This window comes from Ochotona princeps, chromosome 12 (genome assembly GCF_030435755.1).
Source record: "Ochotona princeps isolate mOchPri1 chromosome 12, mOchPri1.hap1, whole genome shotgun sequence".
Taxonomy (NCBI): Eukaryota; Metazoa; Chordata; class Mammalia; order Lagomorpha; family Ochotonidae; genus Ochotona; species Ochotona princeps.
In genome coordinates this window covers 62,848,954-62,875,424 of record NC_080843.1, presented here as the reverse complement: position 1 = coordinate 62,875,424, position 26,471 = coordinate 62,848,954, and the positions used below count along the sequence as shown (strand labels likewise).

The 26,471-nt window shown below is 46.6% G+C and overlaps 3 protein-coding genes across 4 annotated transcripts in view; 2 read left to right on the top strand and 1 right to left on the bottom strand.

The window, feature by feature from the left end:
- The window catches only part of LNX2 (ligand of numb-protein X 2), a 90,921-nt gene extending 86,591 nt beyond the window's left edge, over positions 1 to 4,330 (bottom strand). The window contains exon 1 of one of the 2 annotated variants that reach the window (XM_058670929.1): positions 4,033 to 4,330. The gene's annotated coding sequence lies outside the window, so the exon portion shown is untranslated. The remainder of the gene's footprint in view (positions 1 to 4,032) is intronic. The other variant, XM_058670928.1, reaches the window with a different exon arrangement.
- Positions 4,331 to 5,535: 1,205 nt separating this feature from the next.
- Positions 5,536 to 26,471, top strand: part of LOC118758010 (protein POLR1D-like) — a 46,296-nt gene continuing 25,360 nt past the window's right edge. Inside the window, exon 1 of the mRNA XM_058670933.1 lies at positions 5,536 to 5,669. Coding sequence (XP_058526916.1) covers positions 5,644 to 5,669 — 26 coding nt within the window. The 5' untranslated portion in view covers positions 5,536 to 5,643. The remainder of the gene's footprint in view (positions 5,670 to 26,471) is intronic.
- On the top strand, positions 5,549 to 7,104 carry POLR1D (RNA polymerase I and III subunit D). Its single transcript, XM_004577567.3, has 2 exons — positions 5,549 to 5,669; positions 6,559 to 7,104. The coding sequence occupies exons 1-2, from the start codon at positions 5,644 to 5,646 to the stop codon at positions 6,932 to 6,934; spliced, it is 402 nt and encodes a 133-aa protein (XP_004577624.2). The 5' UTR covers positions 5,549 to 5,643; the 3' UTR covers positions 6,935 to 7,104.

Sequence of the window (26,471 nt, the reverse complement as noted above, 5' to 3'; positions counted from 1 at the left end):
GGGTGCAAGAGGTTAAGCTACTGCCTGTAACACAGGCATCCCGCAGGAATCCTGGTTCTAGTCCTAGCTGCCCCACTGCCAAATCAGCTCCTTCTACTGTACCTGGAAGGCAGCAGGACATGGCCCAAGCATCTGGGCCCCCACCAGCTACGTGGGAGACCCTGATGGCGCTCCAGCCTGGAACAGCCCCAGCTGATGTGAGCATTTCAGGAGTGAAGCAGCAGGTGGGATTTCTCTCTTTCAAATAAATAACATTAATTCAACATATTTCAAAAGCATTACACAGATGAGAAAAATGGAGGCTTTAGAAGCACTGAGTAGGGGCCGCTGTTGTGTTACAGCAAGCAAAAGCTGCTGCCTGCAGTGCCAGGATCCCACATAGGTGCCAATTTGCGTCCTGGCTGCTTTACTTCCACCCCAGCTGCCTATGGGTGATCTAGGGAAAGTAGCCAAGTTCTCGGACCCTTGCCATCCATGTGGGAGACCCTGAGAAAGCTCCTGGCTTCAGCCAGGCTCAGCGCTAGCCACTGGGGCCGGATGGGGAGTGAAGCAGCAGATGGAATACTCCATCCTTCTCTCATACGCTCGCTCACTTTCAATCTCTGGAACTCTAACTTTCAAATAAATACAAGGCTACTTTTGTCTGTTTTTAAGTCCTCTAATTGCAGCTCATTAGACTAACATAAAAGTTGCCCATTTTTCCCCAGAATCCAATCATCAAGCAAAGGAACTTGCCTAACCACAGATCTTTCTATTGCTTATTGCTTAGGACTTTCTGAGGGAAACAAACAAGAGAAGAATGCTCCAGGGAGTTTGACTGGTAGAATCCTCCAGGCCTTGTCATGGGGTCAACCTAGGCCTGTCTTCTACAGTCACAATTCTCCAGGCTAGATATGTACATTTTTTTTTTTTTTTTGGAACCAATACAGCTTCCTAAATAGCGTGGAATTTATGAGATGAGGTTGCCAATTCTTGGAGAAACCTAACAGGTTCTTTCTTTTCTTTTTTAAAGATTTATTTATTTTATTTGAAAGCCATAATTACAGAGAGAGAGGACAGACGGAAGATCTTCCATCTGCTGGGCCAGTCAGAAAGTGGGAGCCAGGAGGTTCTTCTGAATCTCCCAATTGGGTGCAGGGGTCCATGGACTTAGGCCATCCTTTGCTGCTTCCCCAGGCCATAAACAGAAAGCTAGATCCGAGGCAAAGCAATCAGAGCAGAAACTGGTAGCTATATGGGATGTTGATGCTGGAGGTGGAGGATTAGTTTGATATGCCACCACCCACCCCAACAGTTTGGATGGAATATTGTGGCACAATAAGGAGAAGAAAGGTTAAATGTTTCCACTTATTATATTTAAAAGCATCCAGATTTTTTGGAGGGCAATTAGAAATGAGATGAGGAGGTATAGAAGGGAAGAATGCCAACCAGGGTATAAGAGCTTGGAGTGCTCCTTTGCTGGTAGCTAAAATACATTAAGATGCCAGATCTTAAACGTTTACACTCCTGACATTGCTACAGAGTAGAGCCCCCTTCCTTCCTCTTCCCCCAGATCTTCCAAAAAGCTCACTGCATCCACAGAGGCTTTGGTGAACTCTCTTTTCCTCTTCCATTCTTTCCCAGTTCTTGCTGGACACACGGAATCCAACAGCTGCTTTCCACCCATCCAGCTCAGCACCTCATGGCTTGGGCAGAAGCCGAATTCCTCAACCTTCTTTCCTCCATCAACTGTCTGAACTGCTCCCTGCTCCTGGTCCCACCACTCCTCTCCCTCACTGATGTCGCCAGCACTAAAAGAACAACTAACATTTATTTATTAAACGCTTGACTACCCAGGGCATTACATGCGTAATTTTGCATGATCTGCAAACACTTCACAAACAGGTACTATGATCACCTCTGACATGTTAGGAAATCAAAACTCAGGACCGTGACAGAATGAGAGTGCAACCCCTGTTCCGACTCCAATGCCAGCTTAACCTGTACAGGCTGCCGCCTCAAGTCAGAAGGCTGAGGCATCACCGTTCTCTCATCTCACCCAGTTCCTGACCTAGCCCAACCTCCTCGTCACACCTCCTAAACGCCACATCACCTCCCACCACTGCCTCCACACACAGCAACAATTGGGATATACTAAATCCTTTCTGCACACCAAGCACTAGTCCAACACACATTTTTTTTTCTCACATTTTAGCACCCATAGCCCAATGAATCTCAGGAACAAGGAGGCTACACAGCCAATGAGAAAACCCAGTGCAAACCCAGGTGATCTGAATCAAAAGGCTGAGTACTCAACCCCTAGGTTATAACAGCCTCTAACACTGTCTCCCTCCCACCTCAAGACAGCTTTCTGGAATGCAAATGTTATCGTGATAGTCCCTTGCTTAAAATCAACAGCACTGTATAACTGACTGAAAGAAGTCCTCATTTCTTAATTTCGTAGACAAAATCCTCTTTATTTCTGTTGCAGTCAACTCAGTAAGCACTTGAGTGCCTGCTGGAAGCAAGGCACAAAGCCAAGTGTTCTGTGGCAAGCAGCACACCACTCCACAGCCCTACTTCAACCCCAGACACTAGGTCCTTCTGCCAGCCTAGCTGCTGGGAGATCTCAGAACGCAGCCTCCTGAACATGCGTGCAGTTACTTGCAAGTGGCACGGATGTCGGTTCCTTGGCCTAGAGCGTATGTTAAAATTGGACACCAATGCGCACAGTGCCCCTGGAAGGCCTCCCCTAACAAACTTCAGACAGACATACTCTATCTTCTCCGTTCCCACAGCACGTGCTTCAAATGACTGAGAGAGGTAGTGGGCCAGAACAGCTTCCAAATGAGGCCAGCAGCAACTTCGGAAGCAAGCAACCCCCAGCAACTCCTGGCAGCAGCAGGCACTTCATCAGGGGCTCAAAGAACGTGGACACCCAAGTGGGCCCACTGAAAAGTGGCCTATCCTACCGCAGCTCTCCCTAGGCCTACATTTTACCCCTATGGGATAACTCACATGTGAGAATCGGGTAAGCTCAAAAGGCAAAATTTTGTTATTCTTGGCTCAGCAAAGCTCTTGACAGACCCAACAGGATATTAGAGCCATCCCCGCCCCCTCCCCCTTTTTTCTTTTTGGAAAGAGGAGTGGGGGGTAGGACCTAAACCCACCAAAGCACATGAAACTGATCTACTGCCACCCAACTACATCACTGCTGTGTCACGGTGTGTGCAAGAGAAAGAGCAAAACCCTTCCTGGGAAGAAGGCCAGCTTGCAAGTACTATTGCCACAAGAATTGAAATTCTTAAAGTGAGGCCAGTTCCAGTAAACTGGACCTCACAACTTCTTCCGCCCTTCTTTCAACTTCGCTACTGACTCTTGAAACCGAAAAAAGAAACATCTATACCGTGATGTCCAGGCATGGATATGCTTTAACTCTAGGCAGGACCCGAAATCCAGACCTATAACCTGAAATACAAGATACCCATAGTAGTTGTCGAAAACATGGCACAGATTTGCAAAGCGACGGCTGTATTTCCCGAATGTTTAAACGTTGCTGTGTGTGCAATGCTTCCCAGTCAAGATCGGTGTTTGGAAAGGACTCCCCAGGAATATGTCAAGTCGCTCTCCAGCCTAAAGGCAGAGGTGACGATTCACGGGCAACAGGCTGGGGCCGATCTCTCTCCATCCCTTTCCAAGGGGGCATCACTCAACCGGAAAGCAGCTGGGGAGCCACACTCATCCCCCACCCCCTCCACTGCACACACAGGGTGAAATGAAAAAGCACGCATCCCCACCTCTCCTCTCCCCGAAAGAAACAAACGGCGCAAAGATCCGCACCGCGTTGGCCGGCACCACCCAATGCCCACAGCCGGGCGCCCACCTTCCACGCGCTCAGCCGGGGCAGCGGGCACGGGGCGCCCGTCCCTTCCTGCCCGCACTCCGCGCTGGCCCCGCTGCCCGGGAGAGCCCGGGGAGCCCGGGAGGACCGCGGCGCCGCTCCGGCCGCCTCCCGGGGCGCGGCGCTGCCCCACACCCCGCCGCCGCCCGCACCTGAGGCGGCTGCCGGGAAGCCGGTGCAGAGGGGGACGCGGCGGCCAGGGCCAGGCAAAGTTACTCACTGGGAGAGCGCGGCTGCCCGGGGCGTGCACGGGGCTCGTGGCGCCGCAGCTCCCGCGGCCCGCTGTACGGGAGCGGGGAGTCGGCCGGGCGCCGCTCTACCACCGGGAATCGCCGCCGCCGCCGCCGCCGCCGCGGATTTCCTGGCAAGAAGCAAACTCTGGCCAAGACTTCACTTCTCAACCGCTCCTGCTTGCCTTCCCGGGGGCGAGCGCCGGGCTGAGGCGGCCCAACCCGACACGCAGCGGGGCCAATGGGAGGCGGCGGAGGGCGGGACGGAGAGGGCCCGAGGCGGAGCTGGCCAATAGCAGAGCGCGAGGGGCGGGCCCGAGGGGCGGTGAGCGTGCACCTCCTCCCCCCTTCCCCACCCGCTCGGGGCTGTCCCCGCCGCTCGCCTGATGGCCGAGACTCCCTGCAAGTGTCCGCCCGAGCCCCGGGCAGCGGCGGGGAGAGCCCGACAGCTGAGCAGGGGGACGCACAAGTGGGGAGGCCGGGGCCCGAGGGGGAACAGGTGGCGCAGGAGAGCAGAGCTGCAGGTGTGCAGAGCCCGAGGACAGCTGGGGGTAGAGGGCAGGGGACGAGGGGCAGGTCCGGGGGCCGGGGGTGGGGTGCAGGGAGAGGGAGAAGCGGGGTGCTGAGCCAGCGGAGAGGGTGGGAGGAAGGGGAGGCAGGCTGCCAGCGCGAGGGCGGGGACACCTGGGAACAAAAGGTGAGCGAGGGGGAGGTTCGTGGGAGGGCAGGGGTGCGGGCTTAAGGAGCCCAGGGGGCAGGAGAAAAGAAAAGGTCCGTCGCGGGGCAGCAGGCGTGCTTCGCAGGTCGAAAGGCTGCTGGGAGAGGAAGGCTGAGGTGGGCGAGACTTTGCACCCCAACTTCTTGCCCCTAAATGAAATAGACGCGTGTTCTAGAATCCTGGCTGAGATGCGAAGCTGCAAGCACCCTATTGAGGACTGTTCCCCCCCCCCCAAAGCACTGTATTCTCTTAGGAAAAACTCCTCGTATCTTGCACACAGCAGTCCCCTTCTTGCAGACGGTATAGAGTCCCAGCCAGTGGTCCCAGGAGAGGTGGGGGTTCGGGAGAGCAGAAGCAACGAGGTCCCCCCTGGAGAGGCCGTACTCGGGCCCTAACAGGGAAAGCGCCTGGGGGATGAGGGGAAGATAAGGTCCTGTCCCCTCTCGCCACCACCTGAAGGAAGGGGCCAAAGGCGGAGCTGGGGCGCACCCGGGCTTGGCTGTCCCCCGGGGGCGACGCACGCGAGACCCCCGCCACCCTCCTCAGGCTTGGGGCGGCGCCAGGTGAGCGGCTCCGGGCTGGCGGTTCCGCCCCCTCGCGCCGGGGGCGGGGATGGGGGCGGGGCCTCACGCCCCGCCCAGCAGAAGGCTCCGCCCAGCGTCGGGGCCCTGCGGCGCCGCTGCGGCTCCTCCTCCCTCCTTCCGTCCCTCCTTCCTTCCTTCCTTCCTTCCTGCCTCTGGCCGCACGGTTCGCGTTATGGGTCAGAGCCTCCGATCCGCCGGCAATACCTGAGGATCCCGGAGCCCGCCCCCGCCATGGAGGAGGACCAAGAGCTGGAGAGGTAACGGCCGAGGAGGAGCAGCAGGCGGCGGGCGGGCGGGCGGGCTGTGTAGGCCGCGGCCGGCCGAGGGGAAGCGGGTGCGGACCGGCACGCGGCCCGGGGCTGGGGCCTAACCTCCGCGGCCCGGTCGCCGGCCGGCTGGGAGGGCCCGACCCCGGTGGGGTGGAGGAGGGAGAGGGAAGAGAAGGGAGGAGCCGTGGCTGTGTTCCGGGAGGCAGGCTGTGGAGGAGGGAAGAGCAGGGTGAAGTGTGTCCGCAGCGCTCAGCCCCGGGACTAGGGCACGGGGTCCGGTCGGCTTCCCTCAGTGTTGGGGCCTAGGCGCTCCTGGCTCCTGCACGCGGACTCCCCAAAGCCTCGGAGCCCTTCCCTGTAGGCGCCGAGGTTTTATTTTTATTTTTCCCTACCTGCTGCCGAGCCCCTTCTCAAGTCTTCCGTTTCCCAGCTTGCTTAACCTCTTGCAAGTGGAAAGGCAAAGTGGGGGTGCACGTGGATAAATCTGTCGCCTTGGTCTATTTTTACACTAGAGCAAGTTTTTTTTCTCCGCCTTCAATTCCCTTTTCCTCTTTCAGCAGGGCCCACCCTTTCCTAGCCTTTTCTTGACTCTGCCTAGAATGTTTTGGCAAACACTTAATTTTCTGATTTTTTTTGTTTTTCTGAGAAGACGCTCCATGTGGCCAGCGTGAAGAGCCAATGAGCTAGGCAGGAACTGGAGTTAATAATATTATTTATTGGTAGAAGTTGTGGCGGTTGAAAACGGAAAGGTGGGTGGTTGTGTATGTAATTGGAGTGGATGAGAGTAAGTGGGTTGCACTTGTGATGTAGTAAATGAAAAAAAAGTTACACAATGTTCAGTATGATCTCATTTTTATGCAAAAAAATGTGTGTGTAGAAAAATATCTGGATTGAAGACCTCAGTGGCCGAAGGCGAGAGGAAGACAGCCCTGGAAATGGTCCAGGCGGCTGGGACAGATAGATGCTGTGTGACGTTTGTTTTGCATGAGGAGGACCATACCTTGGGAAACTCTCTGCGGTACATGATCATGAAGAACCCAGAAGTGGAATTTTGTGGTTACACCACGACCCATCCTTCAGAGAACAAAATTAATTTACGCATTCAGACTCGAGGTGCCCTCCCGGCTGTGGAGACGTTTCAGAGAGGGCTGAATGAGCTCATGAATGTCTGCCAGCATGTGCTTGACAAGTTTGAGGCCAGCATCCAGCACTATAAGGAGCAAAAGGCCAGCAAAAGTGAATCCACGTTCTAGTCCGTTCCACAGGCTACAAGGAGGAGCATCTGGGATAACTCCCTTTGCTGTTGTACAGAACCCAGAATTAGCAGTTTGTGATTGTAGCATGTCCTGCCCTTCCAAAAAGTGTGCTAGCTATGAACTCATTCATCACAGCTGTTGGAAATCCTGCAAGAACCTCTGCATTCTTCTAATAAACTCCCTCCTTTATTGAAACTATTTTGAGTGGTTTCTGTTCCTTACAACCCAGTCATCCTCATCTCTTGTGATTGAGTTAGCATGGAAAGTGAGGAAGCAGAGAATCAGGGCTCAGACCAAACCCTTTGCTCCTGGGCAGCAGAAGGAGCTTAGATTCTTGAGTGTGAGTGTGGTGGTGAGGGAAAGGTGGAATGGGTCACTACTTAGACTGATTGGTTTCATCAAGGAAGTTGGGTGAGGACCTGGCTTCTTCCTAGCATTTTTACTAAAAAGCATAACATCCTTTTAATGGATTGGGTAAGGGTTTGGATTAATTTAAAATGATTTTGAAAATTTTGTTTACATGAGGATTGTAAGATTTCCAGCTCCATCTTTGTAGCATTTATGGAATAATTAATTACTGCTTCAATTGCAGGGCACTCATGAGATATTTAGTGATGACTTAGGTAGGCCAATATTTTTATTTTATTAGAAGAGGAGAAACCTGGAATAACCAAATTACATAGGTGTCCAAATTAGCCTAGGCTCATGTAGAAGAAACATTTGGAGACTAAGGATGCAGAGAAGGATAATACTACATGGAGCAAATGTCTTATTTTGAAAACTTGAAGTATTAGTGACATCACATCTAAGAGCTATACTATTCTGCTTCTTCAACACTTTGTCCGGTGCCAATCTCATCAGAGCAACCCTTGAACCTGAGCATTCTGCCCGGTAGTGGTCTGTTCTTTGGGGTGTTTATTGGTGTTATTTCTTAGTCTCAAAGCAGTCTTACTCCCACCATATTCTCAGTGTAAGTCAGTACTTGTCACGTCCCCCAGCCTAAATTCAGTACTTCTTGTGTGTGTGGTGCTTTCATTTTACCCAGTTTACTGCACTGTATTAGTGCTTGCGTTTGTCCATCTAGTATGTCAGCTTGTTTATTCATGTGATCCTTAGACCTGGTACAACACTCAGTAGCTAGTGGATACTTAGTAAATATGAGTCCCTGTAGGTAGTATGGTTTGTTAGTAACAGTTGACCTGTTACTAGCCTGCTCTAGAACCTGCCTTTCCTACGCCACGTCAGCTTCTTTAAACAAGTTCTGTGTTTATAGAACTACTGGTGTGTGCTTCGGGGATAGGTATGGTGGTGTGTGAGACACAGTAAGTTTGTTGTCATGAGGAAACTACCACCTTTTTTTGAAAAACAAATTGTAATTCTAGAAAAAAAAAGTAGGGTGAAGATAGGAAACCTGGGAGAGGACTCTGTTTAAGGCATAGAAGTCAAGGCAGCTCTTTCCGAGGTTATGGAAAGGAGGAGTGGATAATGGAAAATATGTTGGGGGAATAGCGTGAACAAGGGCCCTGCAGCTGCAAACTGCTGACTTGGGTAGCCGAAGGTACTAAAAGATTTGTGTGTGTGCAGACTAGTAGTCAAAGCTACGGGCCTGTTCTGGATGACAGGAGGAAGATCTGGGGTTGAGGAGGTTGGAGTCTTAGATGACGTGATGGAATAACATCTTGATGACAGCATGGGGAAAAGAATTATAGGGTGATCAAATCACAAACAACTGAAAGAGTTGAAGTACCCTGGAAGGATCGTAAGTTAATGATGGGGGAAAGAGTGGAATTTGGAACTGAGTTGGTTGACTTTAAGAAATAGAGGATGGGAAAAATGAAAAAAGAACTTACTGAAGTTTGGGGCCTATTCTCTGAAATGAGAAAGCTCAGAGGAAGAACCGGGGTAGGAGGTGCGAAAAGTGGTAGGTATTGAAATTTCAGCCTTGAACATGAAAGATAGTGTTTATTTGAAATGCAGGCCCAGAAAGAGATCTAAGCCAGAGATAAACATTAGGATAATGTTGGTCCGTGAAAAAGAAAACAACCACAACAACAGAATGACAGAACTGCACCCAGGATCAAGTACTGGGCACAAGCTTGAGCATTGAAGTTTGGGCGGAAGAGGGTCTCCTCTTCAAGTGGTAGGAACATCTGCAGAAAGTGAAGTGGAAACCACGGGGTTGCTAGAGCAGGATTGATGTTAGATGAGTCTTACACAAAAAACATCAGTGGGAAACAGCATGGAGGCACTAGTTCAGTGCCTAAGGAGGATAAATAACACTGTTCAGAGGAATGTCAGTGAAAACATTTAAAGGACGGTTGAGTGGTAAGGATGAGGAAAGATAAAAAAGCAAGCATATGGAATATTTTCTTAGAATGATGGAGATTCCATTTCCAAATATGGGTATTAGCATTTAGATAGGTAAGGTACCCAAAAGTGCTAACTGAAAAAGGACCAAAAACTTTGTGGCTCCCTGGATTTTTCTACAGGGTAGACCCGTAGAGATAGTGAACAGGATTCTTTGGAGTTTAGTTCCTTTGAGCCAAATGTTGTCAGGAAGAGATGGAAACAAAATCCAGTTAGTGAACACAAGAATGATGATAGTAGACTGCAGTAACACGAGTATGCATGGGAGGTATAGCCGCAAGTAACCCATGCACTTGTCACATCTAAATGGGATTATTAAAACTGAACATGTCAGGCTCAGCTTGGTTGCCTAGCGGCTAAAGTCCTCACCTTGAACAAGCCAAAATCCCATATGGGTGCTGGTTCTAATCCCAGCAGTTCCACTTCCCATCCAGCTCACTGCTTGTGGCCTGGGAAAGCAGTCAAGGACAGCCCAATACCTTGGGACCCTGCACCCACATGGAAAACCTGGAGGAAGTTCCTGGCTCCTGGCTTCAGATTGGCACAGCACTGGCCGTTGCGGCTACTTGGGGAATGAATTATCAAAAGATTTTCCCTTCTGTCTCTCCTCCTCTCTGTATATCTGACTTCGCATAAAAATAAGTAAATCTTTAAAAAATATTTTTAAATACATGTCTTAAATCTGGGGTAGCTGTAAACATAGACTCATACAAAACTGCAGAAGGCGGGGATCTATGGAAGAGTGAAGGCAGGATAGCCAAAGGTCCTACACAGGTGCAGAGATTCCTCACAGCAAGTCTGTATGGACCCAAGGAAGTTCCACATGGTCCAAAAAGGGTGAGGGAAATGGGTACGTTACATTTGAGTATTGGTAGAAAATAACTTGATTGGTGTCTGATTTGCTCTCTAATAGCATTTCACAAAAATGATTCAATGTCAGAAATTCTGTTCAGCTGTGAAATTGATGCCTTTTAGAGAGCCAATTGTTAAATACTATGATTACATACCAAAGGCTTTTAATAGGTAATTCTGAGTACTTGCCTAGCATTTTCTGTGTTTAAAAACTAAATGTTTACAAATTGCATGTAACTGTAGCATCTAAATGCTCTAATTAATACACAAAACATAGTTTCCTGCAAAACCTGCGGAGAATAAGGGACGTCTTCATTAAATGGCCCAGAGTGTGTCTTGCATTTCCACATGAGAACGCGTTAGCTTCTGTGTCACTCTCCTTTTTGTTTCTTTTTATTGTTAAGATTACAATCTCTAGATCACTAGATAAAAAGTCATCTTTTAGGTTAGCATAGTTTATAATTTGAGACAATCTTTGTATCACCTTCATTCTAAGCCTGTAGAAGTTCACTTAAATTTATTTAAAGTTTACTGAGCTCTGCTTTTAATACTTGCAAAGACTCAAAAATTCAGTCCTTTTCCTTTTTTTTTTTTAAGATTATTTATTTTTATTGCAAAGTCATATACACAGGAGGAGAGACAGAGAGGAAGATTTCCATGCAATGATTCACTCCCCAAGTAGCCATAATGGCCGCATCTGAGCCGATCTGAAGCCAGGCCGCAAAGTTCACCAGCTCATACAAGGACAAGATGGAAGGTCAGACTATGCCAGGCACTGCCTAACACCCAGTGGCATGAATGAGATCTGGGTCTGGGAGTTGGTCAAGTGAGGGAACTTGGGAAACTCCCCTAGTGGGTTAGAACTTACTAATGATCACTTGGTCCAGGCCTGGGGGTCAGGCAAATTGGGCAAAGTAGCTCCAGCTGTTGGCTGATATGTGGGTTGGTTATGGAAGGAGGTGGACCAGGCAGGGCTGAGCAAACCTTACCTCGCTAGCAAGAACAGAAATCAGGCTGGAGCACAGGTCATGCTGAGCTAGGCTCTCACACCTACTGATTTGCATGAACCAGGGATGCCAGGATACAGCATCTAAGGCAAAGGCCAAGACAGGTGAGGGGCAATGCCAAGGTGGATCAGAGCAACCACTGGCACACGCACTATTTATGGCTGGGAATAGGCCCAGTTGGGGACCTAAGGGAACACCCTGAATGGGTTGAGATTCCCACTGGTAAGTGCGTGGGCCAGAGTGAAAACTGCATTCTGGCTTGAGTATGGCTAAAATGTCTCTTGGCACAACTGTGGACTGGGGCTGGGTGTACGAAACTGAGCTAGACTCCAGCACCATCTGGTGCTCTGGAGGACCAGGATAGGTGTATAATGGGCTAGGCTAGGTCTCTGCCCCTAGTGAGCCATATATGAGCTGTGTCTGGGTGTGGACCAGCCTTGGCTGGACTGAAACATCCAACAGTAAGAACTGGAATGGGTTGAAGGACAGTCAGGAAAGACCACTGTTTCTACTAGGACAGAAGGTGGACTGGATAGGGCTGGCTCATGGACCAACCAGTGTGTGTGAGATCTGGCATTAGGAGAGCTTCTGATGGAGGAACTTGGGAAACTCCTTTGTTATGACACAGTCCCTGCAGGTGAGCGCAAGAACCACAATAAGGAATAGCCCAGACCGGACCAGGGAACGATTCTCAATAGCATACATTTAGCACAGGTCGGGGACAGACCAGGCTGAACCAGTTCCTATCCCCTGCTGGCGAATCCGAGCACCAGAATAGAGTGTGGATTGAGCCGGGTTCAGTCGTAACACATACCAGTACACAATAACACCTGGGCCTGGGTGCCTGCTGGGCTAGGCTGTTACCCCCACCAGCAGGAGATGGAGTTGCGGGTGAGTTGGAATAAGGGCAGACCAGACCAGGCAGGACTGTAATACCTGTGGGCCACATGTGAGCTAGATCAGGGAAAAGCCAGGCTGGGCTGACTGTACCTACTGGAGCAAGCATAAATCAGAGTGGGTGTTGGTTGGTTAGGCTTTGTCTTAGCATCGACTGGCAGATGCTGGCACTGGGGGATAATTCTGTCAAGTTAAACTGAAGAACCACTTGGAGAGTGCATGATCCAGGAGTGGAAGTGGGCCCGGTAGGGAAATAATGGGCACCCCCTCTTGGGTTGCGACTCCTACTGAAGAGTGTGAAAACCAGGACTAGGGCAGGTGTGGCTGGACAGAAAAGCACCCAACAGCATGTGTGTGGGCTGGATAGCAGGGCTCGTTAGGTTGAACTAGGCTTCAGTGCCCATTGACAAGTATGAGAGCTGAGTGGGATGTGGGGCAGATGGTACCAATATACCGTACATACTGGCAAGCACAGGAACCAGGAAAAGGGGCAGGCCTGGTGGGGGTTATTTTGGATTGCTCTGACTAGGCTGCAGATTCCACTGGTTTGCGTGAGGGCCAAATGTGTGGTGGGCAGGATTAGACTGGATTGCAACACCCATTGGTTCGTGTGTAAGACACGGCTGGAAATAGAACTGACCTAGCAATTGCACCACCAGCATATGCTGAGCTGATTGGGGAGATGGACTGTGCCAGACCCTGTGCTGGTGTGCACACGCAAAATCAAGTCTGGGGTTACCTCAGAAGTTTCTTTGGGGAACCCTCCAACTGAACCCCAACCATGAAGAAAAGTACAGGTTCCATGATCTGACAATGGAGTGCAAGTGTCAAAGCTGAGCCTCCTCGGAGGCTCAGATGGGGTAGTGGACAGCATATCCAGGTGAACATGGAAGATATGGCAGTTCATTGGAACCTGCAGAGGACACCTGGAACCACAACAGAGGATGCAGGACAGAACAAATCAATGCGCTACCCCAACCATGTATTGGTGGTGAAAATCTGGGCAAGCAGAGACTCTAAGGCGGACTACGTCAGCCTTTGGATTCTGGAGAGAGAATTCATCATACTTGGAATCACGAGATTGGCAGCAATTCAGAACTGTTGAACTGTCAAAACCACTGGAGCCAGACTCTCTGAGCATGCCAAAGGCCTGGGACTCTGGGATGGATGGGAGGCTAGGTGGGGTTTCTCCCTTTATCTCTCCCCTTCCCCAGATACAGGGGTTAAAAAAGAGAGTGTGGAAACAGCGGTCTTACACACATTCCTCTTAACCCTTGACCCTATGTGAACTAATCAACTGTGTAAGATTATCAAAATAAAATAATAATTAAAAAACAAATACATCTTAAATGAATAAATCACACAGAAAAAGATTTATTTAGTTATTTTTGTTGCAAAGTCAGATATACATAGAGGAAGAGAGACAAAGACGAAGATCTTTCGTCCAGTGATTCACTCCCAAACAGCCGTAACAGTCAGAACTGAGCCAATCCATAGCCAGGAGCCAGGAGCTTCTTCCGCATCTCCCCTGAGAGTGCAAGGTCCCAAGGCTTTGGGCCATCCTCTACGACTTTCCCAGGTCACGAGCAGGGAGCTGGATGGGAGGCGGGGCCTCCAGGATTAGAACCGACATCCTTATGAGATCCCAGCATGGTCAAGGTGAGGACTTTAGCCTCTAGGCTGTAGCGCCGGGCCCGATCCAGTCCTTTTCTGTTAAGAATTTTCAGTGCTGATTTTCCTTTTGTTGCGTTTAGATTTTTTTTTGTCCGTTTATTATTTTTTTTATTATTTTATGATGCAGTTCCATAGGGCCTGGGATTTCCCTTATCCCCTCCCCAATTCCTCCGCCTTCACTGAGTTCCCCTGTATCATTACTATAATATTGTTCTTCATACACAGTCATATGTCCATCCTTGCAGGCATGGACAATGTCAGAGAGCCCAGCATCCTATTGTCAAGATATAGTAAACAGTTTCATTGGGAGTCCATCTTTGTCTGGAAGTAGAGATGGGTACTGCATTATATTCTTGCATCTAGATATGATAGTTTCCACTACACAGTCACTGTACATCTCCTTAAATCAAAAGCCACAAAACATAATCAGCAACAGGAAGGAAAAAAAAGAAATTAACACCATGAAGTTAAATAACATGCTACTGAATGACTAATGTGTCGCTGAAGAAATGAAAAAGAAAATGAAGAACTTTCTTGAAGAAAATGATGCTTCTGTATGATCTATGAGTCAGAAGAATTTAATCAGAGGAAAGTGTTTTGGAGAGATGAAACTAACCAAAAAAAAAAAAAAAGAAAAGAAAATCAAAATCCATGCGATATGGTTTCCGCTGATCTTTGTTGGTGAAATGTGTCTCCTGTAGGCAACAAATAGATGGGTTTTATTTTATTAATCCAGCCCACTAAGCTGTGATGTTTGATTGATGAGTTTAAGCTGTTTATATTCGGGGTTAATAGAAATAGGTAGTAATTTGGTTCTGTCATTTTAGCAATGGGCTGTTCATTGAATTAGTCTTCTATTGTTATTTTACTGGGATGTTCTTCGCATTTGCCTTTGGTTTGGTGGGTGCTATTTCCATTTCTCTGTCAACAGAACATCTTTAAGTATACTTTGTAGGACAGGTTTGGAAGAGGCATATTCTTTTAACTTAGCTTTACTGTGAAAGAATTTTATTTCATTTTCAAAGACAAAAGAAAGCTTTGCTGGGTCCATTATACTGAGCCGATAATTTTTTTTTCTTTTAGAATCTGGAATATGTTGCTCCATTCTCTTCTGGCCTGTAGAGTTTCCTGTGAGAGGTCTCCAGAGTTTAATTGGCATCCCTTTGTGTGTCAGTTGATTTTTTTCATGTGCACATTTAAGGATCTTTTCCTTAGGTTCGGTTGAAGAGAGCTTGATTATCATGTGTCTTGGTAAAGATCGCTTTTGATCAAGCCTGTTGGGAGTTCTGGCAGCCGATGGAGTTCAGATCGCCGTTTGCTGAATGCCACTGGGGTATCAGTCAGTGCTACACCACACGGTTGTGTCCACTGCTTTCCTGTGTCCATCAGTCTCCAGGTGCCCCTCTGCTCTTGTTCTGTCCTCTCCTATTTCCTGGAATGTGCCCTTTTTGCTTCACACTGGCTAGTATTTCTCCATCTGTTTAAATGTGTCCTGACCCTATTCTGCCTTCTTGATTCTCTTGCTTTTAGATTTAAAAATTTGTCCTGATGCAGTTACTGTGTGGGTCTGTAGTTTTTTCATAAGTCTAGAGTTGTACACAGGAAAGAGAAAATAGTTGTATTTAGAATGAAATGGCCTAATGTACTGCTAGAGGATTATGATTAGCTGCATATTGTAGTAGATGAGAGGTGATTGAAGTAATGATTGTTTTGAGTTCCCACTGTGCCAGTTACTGAGACAATTGCAAACCAAGGCAGGCATAGTCTGCCTTTTCCTAACTTAATGGAATTTGGAAGTTGGCATAAATGGTTTCCTCTTTCCCAGTGTTAAGGAGCTGTTAGTGGTACTTGGACTAAGAAGTGCCGTAAAGCTTTTGTTTTCTGACCCCTGTCTATGTGGAAAGGATGAGCAGAGGAAACCCAGGAAAGCAGTGAGGGGCCACTTGGAGTAGTCCAGATGTAATGTGCGGAAGCTATCTTAAGCATGGAAGCAAAGCATGGCTGAAATAAACCAGAAGATTCTGCATTGGTTTAAAGGGGAGAAAAGGAATGAAAATGACCCCGGAATTCCTGGGCGCCCGATATCCATGTTCATTTTCCCTTCTGCCTTCTGCTATTCCCTCAAATCAGGATTTTCTGTCTCCTGTCCACCAGCCTGTTTTTACTAATGAGAATCAGTGAAATTGGCAGCTAAAGCCAGCTATAAAACTCAGGCACTCCCACATAGGCTTTGGGCTTCTTAACCCCTAAACCAGATGTTCACCCACCCTTCTGTGCTGTTGAACAATTACTGTATGCCGACAGTTTAGGGACTAGGGATACAGCAGAGAAAAAGTTGGCCCACATTTGATTTATTTCCTAATAGCCAAAATAAAAAATAAAGTAACATACATAATCCAATTTTAGATGATACAAAAAGAAAGTGAGAGAATGATGGCAGTAAGAAATTAAACAGCTAAGGTGACATTTGAGCAGAGACAGGAAACCAAGAGCAAATGAAAGCAACCTCAGAATTTTTTAAAAAATTAATTCAGTAATATGGGCCCGGCGGCGTGGTCTAGCGGCTAAAGTCCTTGCCTTGAAAGCCCCGGGATCCCATATGGGCACCGGTTCTAATCCCGGCACCTCCATTTCCCATCTGGCTCCCTGCTTGTGGCCTGGGAAAGCAGTTGAGGACGGCCCAATGCATTGGGACGCTGCACCCACGTGGGAGACCTGGAAGAGGTTCCAGGTTCCCGGCTTCAGATTGGCGCGCACCGGCCCGTTGCGGCTCACTTGGGGAGTGAATCATCGGACAGAAGATCTTCCTCTCTGTCTCTCCTCCTCTCTGTATATCTGGCTGTAATAAAATGAATAAGTCTTTAAAAAAAAATTAATTCAGTAATAGCAAGCAAGATTATGAGACTTTTTAAAGGAAATTTTGTGTACATATGTGTGATTTTTGTTAGTGCCTAAATCTGCATGTGTGTATTGTTTATATATCTTTTTTTAATCTGTGTGTATATATATATATATATATATTTGAAAAGATTATTTGAAAGGCAAAAAGGGCAAGAGATTTTAAAAAAAAGCCTCCTATCCATTGGTTCACTGGTTCACGCCTCGAATAGCCACTACAGCTGCAGCTGAGTGAAGCCAGGGTCAAGAGCCTCAGTCTGTCTGGGTTTCCCACATAGGTGACAGGCCCTACCTGGGTCATCATCTCTTGCTTTCCGAAGCACATTAGCCTAGACGGGAAGCCACAAAGACCGGACTCAAACCAAAACTCCAACATGAGATGCTAATATTAAATGTGTCACCTTTACCCAGAGGAATGTCACCCTGCCCCCAGAGGAATGTTACAATTATTAATTCAGATAATATATTCAAAGTGCTTAGGGTAATATCTAACCCCTATAGCATAATGAACCATTAATGTTATGAATTCTTTTAAGCTGATTTGGTTTATATTTCTTGGTGTAAATTTTGAGACAAAAACAATATCCTCTGTGGTTTTGTTTGCTTTAGCCAAAGAGCACTTTAATACAGATTTGAGGTTACCAGTCTGTTAGAGGTTTTGAGTAAATATTTTAAAATAGCATCTCTATTAATAGACTGGAGATGAAAAGCAAAGATAAATGGATTGTTTCTCCTCTTTCCAAAAATAGAGATTCTGATAGAACATTCCTTAATCTTCCCAGAGTTTCTAGAGAAAGAAAAAGGAAAGGCAGATGGGTACCTGGCTCGGTGCCAGGTATCTGGAATATTGGTAGAAAGCCAGGGATCAATCTAGGTCAGTGAGCATACAACTGTGTAACATACTTTATTGATGTTTTATCTAATAATGTGATTGCTCAGTGAATATTCTATATTTTAGCGTATGTTGAAAAGAATTCCCTCTTGGGTGCTTTTCTGAGTTTTTCCTTCCTGACTTGAGTAAAATCTTAAAAAAAAAAAAAAAAGAACAAAACAAACAAAAACCCACATAAAACCGTGTACAAAATGTCTCAACCAATGCTAATAAAGGTACTCCAAGAGAAAAACTGCCTGAAGCATCTAAGCAGGCAGGCACACTGGACCAGTTGGCTTAACTCTAGCCCCCTGCCACGAGGGGGTGGGACTCCAGAGACCTCTCTTCGAAGGCAGTATCATGAAGAAGCAAAGGACGGATTTGAATTTGGAGGGCTGGTGGCTGCATCACTTCCTTGGCTTATAAACATAAGCTAGTCTACTTTTCTGAGCTTTGATTTTCTTATCTGTAAAATTGGGCCGATAATAACACCTACTTTATAGGGCTTTTGTGAAGAATGAGTGGTAGTTAGAATAATGGTCTCCATGGTGTTGGTGTATCATTGGCCACGGGAGCCCCTGAGGCTAGCTTGTGTGAGTTGGCTTGTTTGTCTTTCCACGCCGTCACCTGTAACTGGCTAAAAAGCTGCCTCACTTGTTTCATATATGTTAGACTGTTCCCTGCTTAGGGTCTTGGCACTTGTCCTATTCTTCACTGAAACTTTCTTCCCCTAAATCTTCACATTGCCCTTCTAAGGTCTTTTGCATGGACACCATACTCACCCCTGTATTAGTTATCAATTACTGCGTAACAGGTTTTCATAAAACTTAGTGGCAGCAATAGCACATATTTCCTGCAGTTCTGTGGGTCAGGAATCTGGGAGGCCTTGGCTAATGATCCTGCTGCAGGATCTCCCACAAGGCTGCTATGCAAATGCCACAGGGCTGGCTGTCCTAGTGAAGCACAGATGGATGGGGAGGATTCAGTTCCACTCTTGTGAAACTGTTTCGTGCCTTGGCAGCTGCCTTGCCCCAGAGCAAGAGATCCAACACAGAGTTGGAACCCGGGCTAGAAGCAAGCCTTTTTATGCCCTAATCTCACAAGTGGAATCCCGTCGCCTCTGCTGTACTCTCTCAGACATGAGTCAGTAAGTGCAGTCTACACTTAGGGAGGAGGTTACACAACACGTGAATACCAGAAGGTAGAGTCCTGGGCAGCAACTGAAGAGGCCACCTCTGAAATGGCATGTATGTCCACACAAAAGTCTCCAGCACCTTCCATTCCCCTGACTTGTATTTCTTCATAGCACTTGCTGTTCGGTGGCACTGTATAGTATATCTGTCTGTTGTCTAAGTCACTTAAAAGCTCCCTGGGGGCAGGGGCACTGCCCTTGTTTGAATCCCCAACACATAAAAGCCCATGCCAGATGCAGCAGGCTTTCATTAACATTCAGTGAAGAAATATATTGATTGAATATGAATATCAGCATCACGGCATGATTATCACAACAGAGAGGAAAAACTACCAAGAAGGACTAATAGTGTTGTAAGACATATTTTGTACAATCATCCACTGGTACTTGCATACGCAAAGAGCCACCAGAGTATATGGACTGTTGGAGTGAGGAAGGAACCTATCCTGTTCTGTGGCTGCAGTGTGAGGGAGAGCTGGGTTGACAGCATCTTATAACCTCAGTAAATAAAGGTGGTTTCTGGGCCTGGTGCAGTAACCTAGCAGCTAAAGTCCTCACCTTGAATCTGCCGGATCCCATATGGGCACTGGTTCTAATCCCAGAGGCCCCGCTTCCAATCCAGCTCCCTGAGAATACAGTTGGAGACGGCCCAAAGCCTTGGGACGCTGCACCTGTGTGGGAGACCTGGAGGAAGTTCGTGGTTCCTGGCTTCGGATCGGCGCAACACTGGCCGTTGCAGCCACTTGGGGAGTGAATCATTAGATGGAAGATCTTCCTCTGTATATTCGCCTTTCCAATAAAAATAAATAAATCTTTTAAAAAAGTGATTAATAGGGCCCGGCGGCGTGGCCTAGCGGCTAAAGTCCTTGCCTTGAACGCCCCGGGATCCCATATGAGCGCCGGTTCTAACCCCGGCACCTCCACTTCCCATCCAGCTCCCTGCTTGTGGCCTGGGAAAGCAGTCGAGGACGGCCCAATGCATTGGGACACTTCACCCACGTGGGAGACCTGGAAGAGGTTCCAGGTTCCCGGCATCGGATCGGCGCGCACCGGCCATTGCGGCTCACTTGGGGAGTGAATCATCAGACGGAAGATCTTCCTCTCTGTCTCTCCTCCTCTGTGTATATCTGGCTGTAATAAAATGAATAAATCTTTAAAAAAAAAGTGATTAATAAAGCTGGTTCCTAGAGTCTTTGGTGTTGCCATCCTTACCACCTTTATCCTGTACCCTATTATCTCTTCTTTTTGTCTAAAATAGGTGAGTTGTCTCCCACTTAAGTTGATAGTATTTTGACTTACAACAGCTATGAGCAGGAGTCATGGTGAATTTTTCCAGGATCTAACTCCCCCAGAGAATTCTAGTGAAGCAGAAGTTGTAGAATTATTATTTTGGGTGCTGTGAGCTGAGCTGCAGCAGGTGAAGTTGCATATATGCTGTCTTGTCCAGTGCTCTCTCTGTTCCCTAACCAGGTATCTCATGAATCTGTGCCGCTTATTACAAACAGAATAGCTATAAAAATATGGAATCCATGCATTTAAAAATACTGGTTTGTTTTTATTTGAACAGTAGAGAGATCTGTCCTCTGATTCATCCTCCCTACTCCCTTTCCTCCCCAACAAATGCTTGCAACAGACAGGACTCGTACCAGGCAAAGCAAAGGTCTCCTGTGGGGGATGTAAAAGGCCCAGGGACTGGAGCTAACATCTGCTGCCTCCCCCTGTACATGTTAATAGGAGCCTGTGTTGACAGAGGAGGCTGAGCTCAAACCCAGGAATGCTAAAATGAAATGGAACATCACAGCCAGTGTCTTAACTACTGTGTTAAATGCCCACTCCCATGTTTTTTCCAAGTAGCTAAAGTCCTGTGTTTCAGACACTGGGGATGCAAAATTGAATTCCTTCACTGGACTAGCAAAGTGGTTGCACCACAGAGATATATATTAAATTCCTGAAGGATACATGTCATTTCTTCCATCTCTTCTTCATTGTTTGAAATTACTGCTGCTCCCAGCCCTGAACTCTTTCCCTGAAGTCTTTGTTCTGTAGTACTATTGCCTTCTGTTTGCTTTCTGTATGTTTTGCACACACACGTTTGCACTAGCAGAAGTTCCAAAGGGCAGAGATAGTTATCTGAATGCTCAGTGATATGTATCCACAGCCCTGGAATAATGTCTGACCCCTAGTAGATGCCCAGAAGATATTTAATGCATGAATAAATAAAAGATGGACTCTGATTTTTAATCGAATATCCTAAGAAGTGAACTTCAGTTTGAAAAACTGAAATAACTGGTTTGTAATTGATGAGTTGAAAAACACAAATGTGTGATTTGCAAGTATATCTTCAGCTCTGTCATCTGTTACATGTGGAAAACAGGAGCCTGGGCCTGTCCAAGAGGAGTTGGACCTGTAAGTTCATTCAGGCGAAAGGTAGTCATGACCAGAGCAAGCAGACAGATTCCAGAAGATTACGGATACTGCCAGATTATGAGTGTAGAGAAATGACCAGAGATGTTGCACAAACAAGGTGGGTCAGAATTTGGAAGACCAAATTTGGCTGCATAGAGTACGTTTCACATTACTGAGATCTGACTTCCAAGTCAGACATGCTGGTTCTGTGAGCATCTGCTATATTTATATCAACTGAGTGGTCTCAGACCTGGGGAATTCACAAAGCAGTAAGTGTTTCAAAGAGTAAACTATAATAGAATGAACTTATACAGTTATATTAGCTTTATTTTGTCTTGTTTTAGGAAAAGTGCTTTCTTGCACTTTGGTGGAAATTTGCGCAAAGTTCTAGTCTTCATATGGCCTGAAGCAGATGAAGGACAAAGCAAGGAATTAAAGGGAGCATTTTCTAGTTTGATGTCTGTTGTGCTGTTTGTTTAGCATTTGATCCGTAATAAGATGAACGGACCCATAGAGTTTTCCTTTGGATCCACATGGACATACATATAGTCCACAGTTGTTGTTTTCTCACCACCTTTCCTAGTAAGTTTTATGGAACTTCGGTAAATCTTAACTTGAACTCGGATTAGTTAAGACTCGTAGATCATTGAAGTTCCTCATCTAAATTTATTTCACATCCTGGTTTGCTTACTTAATCTGGTGTGTGTGTACTTAAGCATAAAGCCTGGTGCTTCAAAGGCTTAATAATGTTTTGGGTTTCTCTTCAAACGTGTTTAATACAGAATTTGAGATGTGGGCTTATTTCATTCCCTGAAAATGAGGAACACAGAGTACTGTCATCATGTTCTTTGTCAAAGTAAATGAGTTGGATTTGTGTTCTGCATTTGACCTTGTAATTAAGTCCTGCAGACTTGGTGTTACAGTTTTATGCTTGCTTTCTGCTTGTTTATTGGTGTGGCGGAGATTGCATTTTGTCCTTAAATGGATGGGGAACATCGGGGTTCTGGGGACTTTTGGTTAGAAATTGTTATGCTGAAAGCATTTGTCTTTAGAGCTGTCAACCTGCAGGTGTGTGGCTGTCTCCACCTCAGTCTAGCAGCAAGTGAACAGAGGTTCCCTTGCTGTTTTCTGGTACTTTGCCCCCTCTTCTGAGAGCAATGTGATACAGAGCAAGTCAGGACAAGAGAAATCTTCCTTCCTTTCGCACCCCCTCCCCTTTTCTTTCTTTTTGAAAGATTCACTTATTTCTCTAGGAAAGGCAGAGTTACAGAGAAAAGGAAAGACAGAAAGATCTTCCATCTGCTGATTCACTCCCCAAATGACCACAATGGCCAGAACAGAGCTGGAGCTGAGCTGATCTGAAGCCAGGAGCTTTTTCCAGGTCTCCCATGCAGGTGTAGGATCCCAGGGTTTGGGGCTGTCCTCAAGCAGGGAGCTGGATGGAAAGTGGAGTAGCGGGGACACAAACCAGTACCCACATGGGATGCCAGTGCTTGCAGGTGGAGGATTGGCATGCTGAGCCGTGGCTCCAGCCAGCATCAACATCCTTTTTTCCTAAGCATAAGAGTGCTTTAGACTTTGGGAGGAAGACATATTATGTTGTTTGGATACTCCGCATGAGCTGTCTCAGAATCTTCCCCTGCAGTCTCCATTGCGTACCTATTCTATTTTTAGCTCCAAACTCTTTGTTAGCATCACTCCAATCAAACTGCAGCTGTTCTTTCATCCCTAAGGGTGCTTTGCTTCAATGGTAGATGGGATGCTTCTAATATGTGCAGCTACTTAGAGAATCATTAAAGGAAGAGGAGAAGGTTGTGTTTGAGTTTTTTGATGCTTGGTAAAACAGGACACAAGCCTTGGCTGTAGAATATGCTTTCATATTTCTGTTACTGGGGTATATAGCACTACATGTAAGTAATTAGTAAGTAGCTGAATAACAAAATTCTGTGCTAGAGTTTACTACTTTTTGTTAATCATACAGCTGGTCTCTGATGCCAGAGCCACAATGTATTATTCTCTATGGTTTCCTGTCGTGGCAGCTGACATGGTTGGCAGCTTGTGTGTTATGTAGTATTTTAACATGAAGATAATCAGTAATGCATCTCTGTGTGCCTTGGGCTGTTCTCTAGAGCTTAGTTGGGTTTCCTCTCTAGTTACCCATGCAGCCTTTCTAGGGCCCCTCCTGGGAGGCAGAAGACAGGTGAGACAGACAGTGTTTGCATTGCTCCAGAAATCTACAGTGGCTGCTGGCGGGGAGGAGGTGTCCTGGAGGGGCTTGGAAAGTAAATGTGAAACACTTGTGCCATTTTGGCAGGCTTGTTCAGTGGAACATCTAAATTCCCAACTTTGAACTTTAATAAACATTTTCCTAAGGGCAACACTGCTCTCTCAAAGATAGATTTGTATGTGTTTAACTAGTTAGTGCTGTTATCTATTGTATTATAAAAAGTGTAGAGCTTTTTCCCAAAGCACTTGGGCTTTTTTTTTGGAAGATGGAATTTCAAATTGCCTCATCCTCGAATGTCATCACTGTATAAATTAACACCTGTCAGACAACTTGGAACTTAATACTGCAGGGTTCACAGAGTCAAAATTTACTGTTCAATTTTAATAAACTTATCTGTACAGCGATTTGTGTGTTTACTGACGGTAGAAAATATTGTCTGTGTGTATGTGTATTTTTTCAAAATCCCCACCATGCATATTTTCTAGAGGAAACAGCTGAGTCTCTCAGCAGTTTTTGGAACTTAGAGAGTGAAGGGCCAAAAGCACCCTGGCCTAGAGTGGGCTCCAGTCCCTGGTTCCTGCTGGCTCTTTTGTGCCGCTTGCTTCTGAAGGCCAGTCTCTGCCTCACCCTGAGATTTCCCAGGACAGTCCATTGTGCCCGAGAAGGAGCATGAAATAATGCAGAAATCTGTGTATTCTGAAACTTTTCTTTCTTGTTTAAGATTTATTTATTTTTATTGGAAAGCCAGATATACATAGAGGAGGAGAGACAGAGAGGAAGATATTCTCTCCACTGATTCACTCCCCAAGTGACTGCAATGGCTGGAGCTGTGATATCCAAAGCCAGGAACCAGAAGCCAGAAGCCTCTTCTGGGTCTCCCAAGTGGGTGCAGGGTCCCCAGGCTTTGGGCCGTCCTCGACTGCTTTCCCAGGCCACAAGCAGGGAGCTGGATTGGAAGCGGGACTACGGGATTAGAACCAGTGCATATATGGGATCCTGCCGTGTGCAAGGTGAGATTAGCTGCTAGGCTACTTAACCGGGCACTGGAACTTTTCTTTTATCTTTATTTTTTTCCTCTTAGCTCTTAGCATAATTTATAACCATTTGGTGAATCAGACACTGGAGAGTAGACAGCTTGTTTCTTGGCAGGTCCCTGCAGCCCTGACAACTGAGGGAAACAGCTTGAGCAGGCTGGCCAGCCGTGGCTCAATAGGCCAGCGCGGGGCTGAGGGCAAAGAACTTTGAGGTATTGTTTAGGACAGTCAGCAGAGAATTCCAGATCATTTGGATAAAATAAAGCTTTTAGGACTAAGGGAGTGATTTATAGACCACGCTTTAGATGAGATGTGCTGCCTGGTATGTGGTATGTTTATCAAAGAACAGTATGCCAAACTTCCACTCTCATTAGGAAGCTCTGAGGTTGAGGCTCTGTTTGGTCATTTGCTGTCTTTTTTAAATATTCATTTGGTCATTTGAAAGTTACAGAAAGCGAAAGAGACAAATCTTCCGTTTGTGGGTTCACTCCCCAGATTGCTGCAATGCCTGGGTAGTGCCGGGCCAAAGTCAGGAGCCAGGAACAACTTCTAGGACTCGGGTGACAGGGGCCCAAATACTTGGGCCATCTTTAGCAGCTTTCCCAGACTGCTAGCAGGGAACTGGATTGGAAGTAAGGCATCCAGAGCTCAAACCAGTGATCATATGGGATGCTGGCATCCCAGGTGACAACTTAACCCACTGTGTCACAGTACTGACCCCAAATATTTTCTTTTGTAAAAATTCTGGATTTTTTTTTTTTTTGCCTGGTTTTGAACAAATGTTTGGAGAGAATTTAAATGTTGTCATCTGCGGCTGAACCTTCTGCAGTGTACTCCTGTGCCTTATGGTGTCCAAGCTGCTGCCATCTTTGCTTTATCTTCAGTGCTGGCTCCCTTGCACACCCATGTTTCTAGACTTCTCAACCTCTTTTTCTCTTGTAATTTTCATTAGCTGTGTAATTTACAAACATCTTTTCTCTTAAGAGATAGCAAAATACTTTTCATTGAATATAAGAGCTTAATAATTATTTTGAGCCCTTACATTCTTTCTGAATTTATTTCTGCCAAGGAGAATTGCGGTGGAACATATACTTGTTTATATCTTCAATTTGAACAGTTGCCTTGTCAGATTCCCTTTTCTTGGTATTATATAGTCATGGACTTCTGTATTTAGAGTTTGCTATTTCCCAGGTAATCCTGCCACCACGCTCCCATGAAGTTATTTTTTATCATTTTTATTAAATATTTATTTAGTTTTTATTTTAAAGTCAGGGGAGATGAAAAGACAGAGATTACTATCTTTGCTACCCCAGATGCCCCCAAAACCAAGAGCTCATCCAGTCCAGAGTCAGGAGCCAAAAATGCCTTCTGGTTATTCCAAGTTGATGGTGGGGTCCCCAATACTTGGACTGTCATCTGCTCTTTCCTCCAGGTGTATTAGCAGGAGGGTGGATGAGGAGCATAGAAGCCATGGCTTTGACTGGCACTCCAGTTTGGGATGTGGCTACACCTCCTCCCTTCCCCCTGCCCCAAGCAGCAGCCTAATGTGCCGTGCCACGTTATTTGCCCCCATGACAAACTTAACCCAGGTCTTTCACAGTGTGACTGGAAAAATGAGTCTCTATTTCCTGTATCAGAATTAGGAATACATTTTTTTCTGAGGAATGCATGACTGATTTTCAGGGACGCATATGTTTGAGATTATTTATTTGAAAGGCAGAGTGACAGAGAAGAGGAAGAGAGAGAAATCTTTTATTGTCTACTTCCCAAATGACTGCAACAGCTAGAGATGGGCCAGACCAAAACCAGGACCCTAGAGCAACATCTGAGCCCCTGCGTGGATGCCAGGGTCCAACGTACCTGAAGAGAGTTTGAACAAAAGCAGAGCAACTGGATCTTGAAGCAGCACTCTGAAACAGGGTGCTGGCATCACAAGTGGTGGCTTAAAGCCATTGTGACAGTGCCAACTCCTCAAGAATAAAGTTTGTTAAAAGACTTCAAATCAACAGGGGGCCTGTGCTGTGGCAGCATAATAGGTTATGCCACCTCCTACAGTGCCGGCATCCCATATGGACATCAGTTTGAGTCCTAGCTGCTCCACTTCCTTAT

Bases quoted from the DNA above. Each gene is read 5' to 3' on its own strand.
- POLR1D (XM_004577567.3), top strand. From the start codon at position 5,644: ATGGAGGAGGACCAAGAGCTGGAGAG. The intron at 5,670-6,558 runs GTAACGGCCGAG...ATGTGTGTGTAG, and splicing joins GAGGACCAAGAGCTGGAGAG to AAAAATATCTGGATTGAAGA.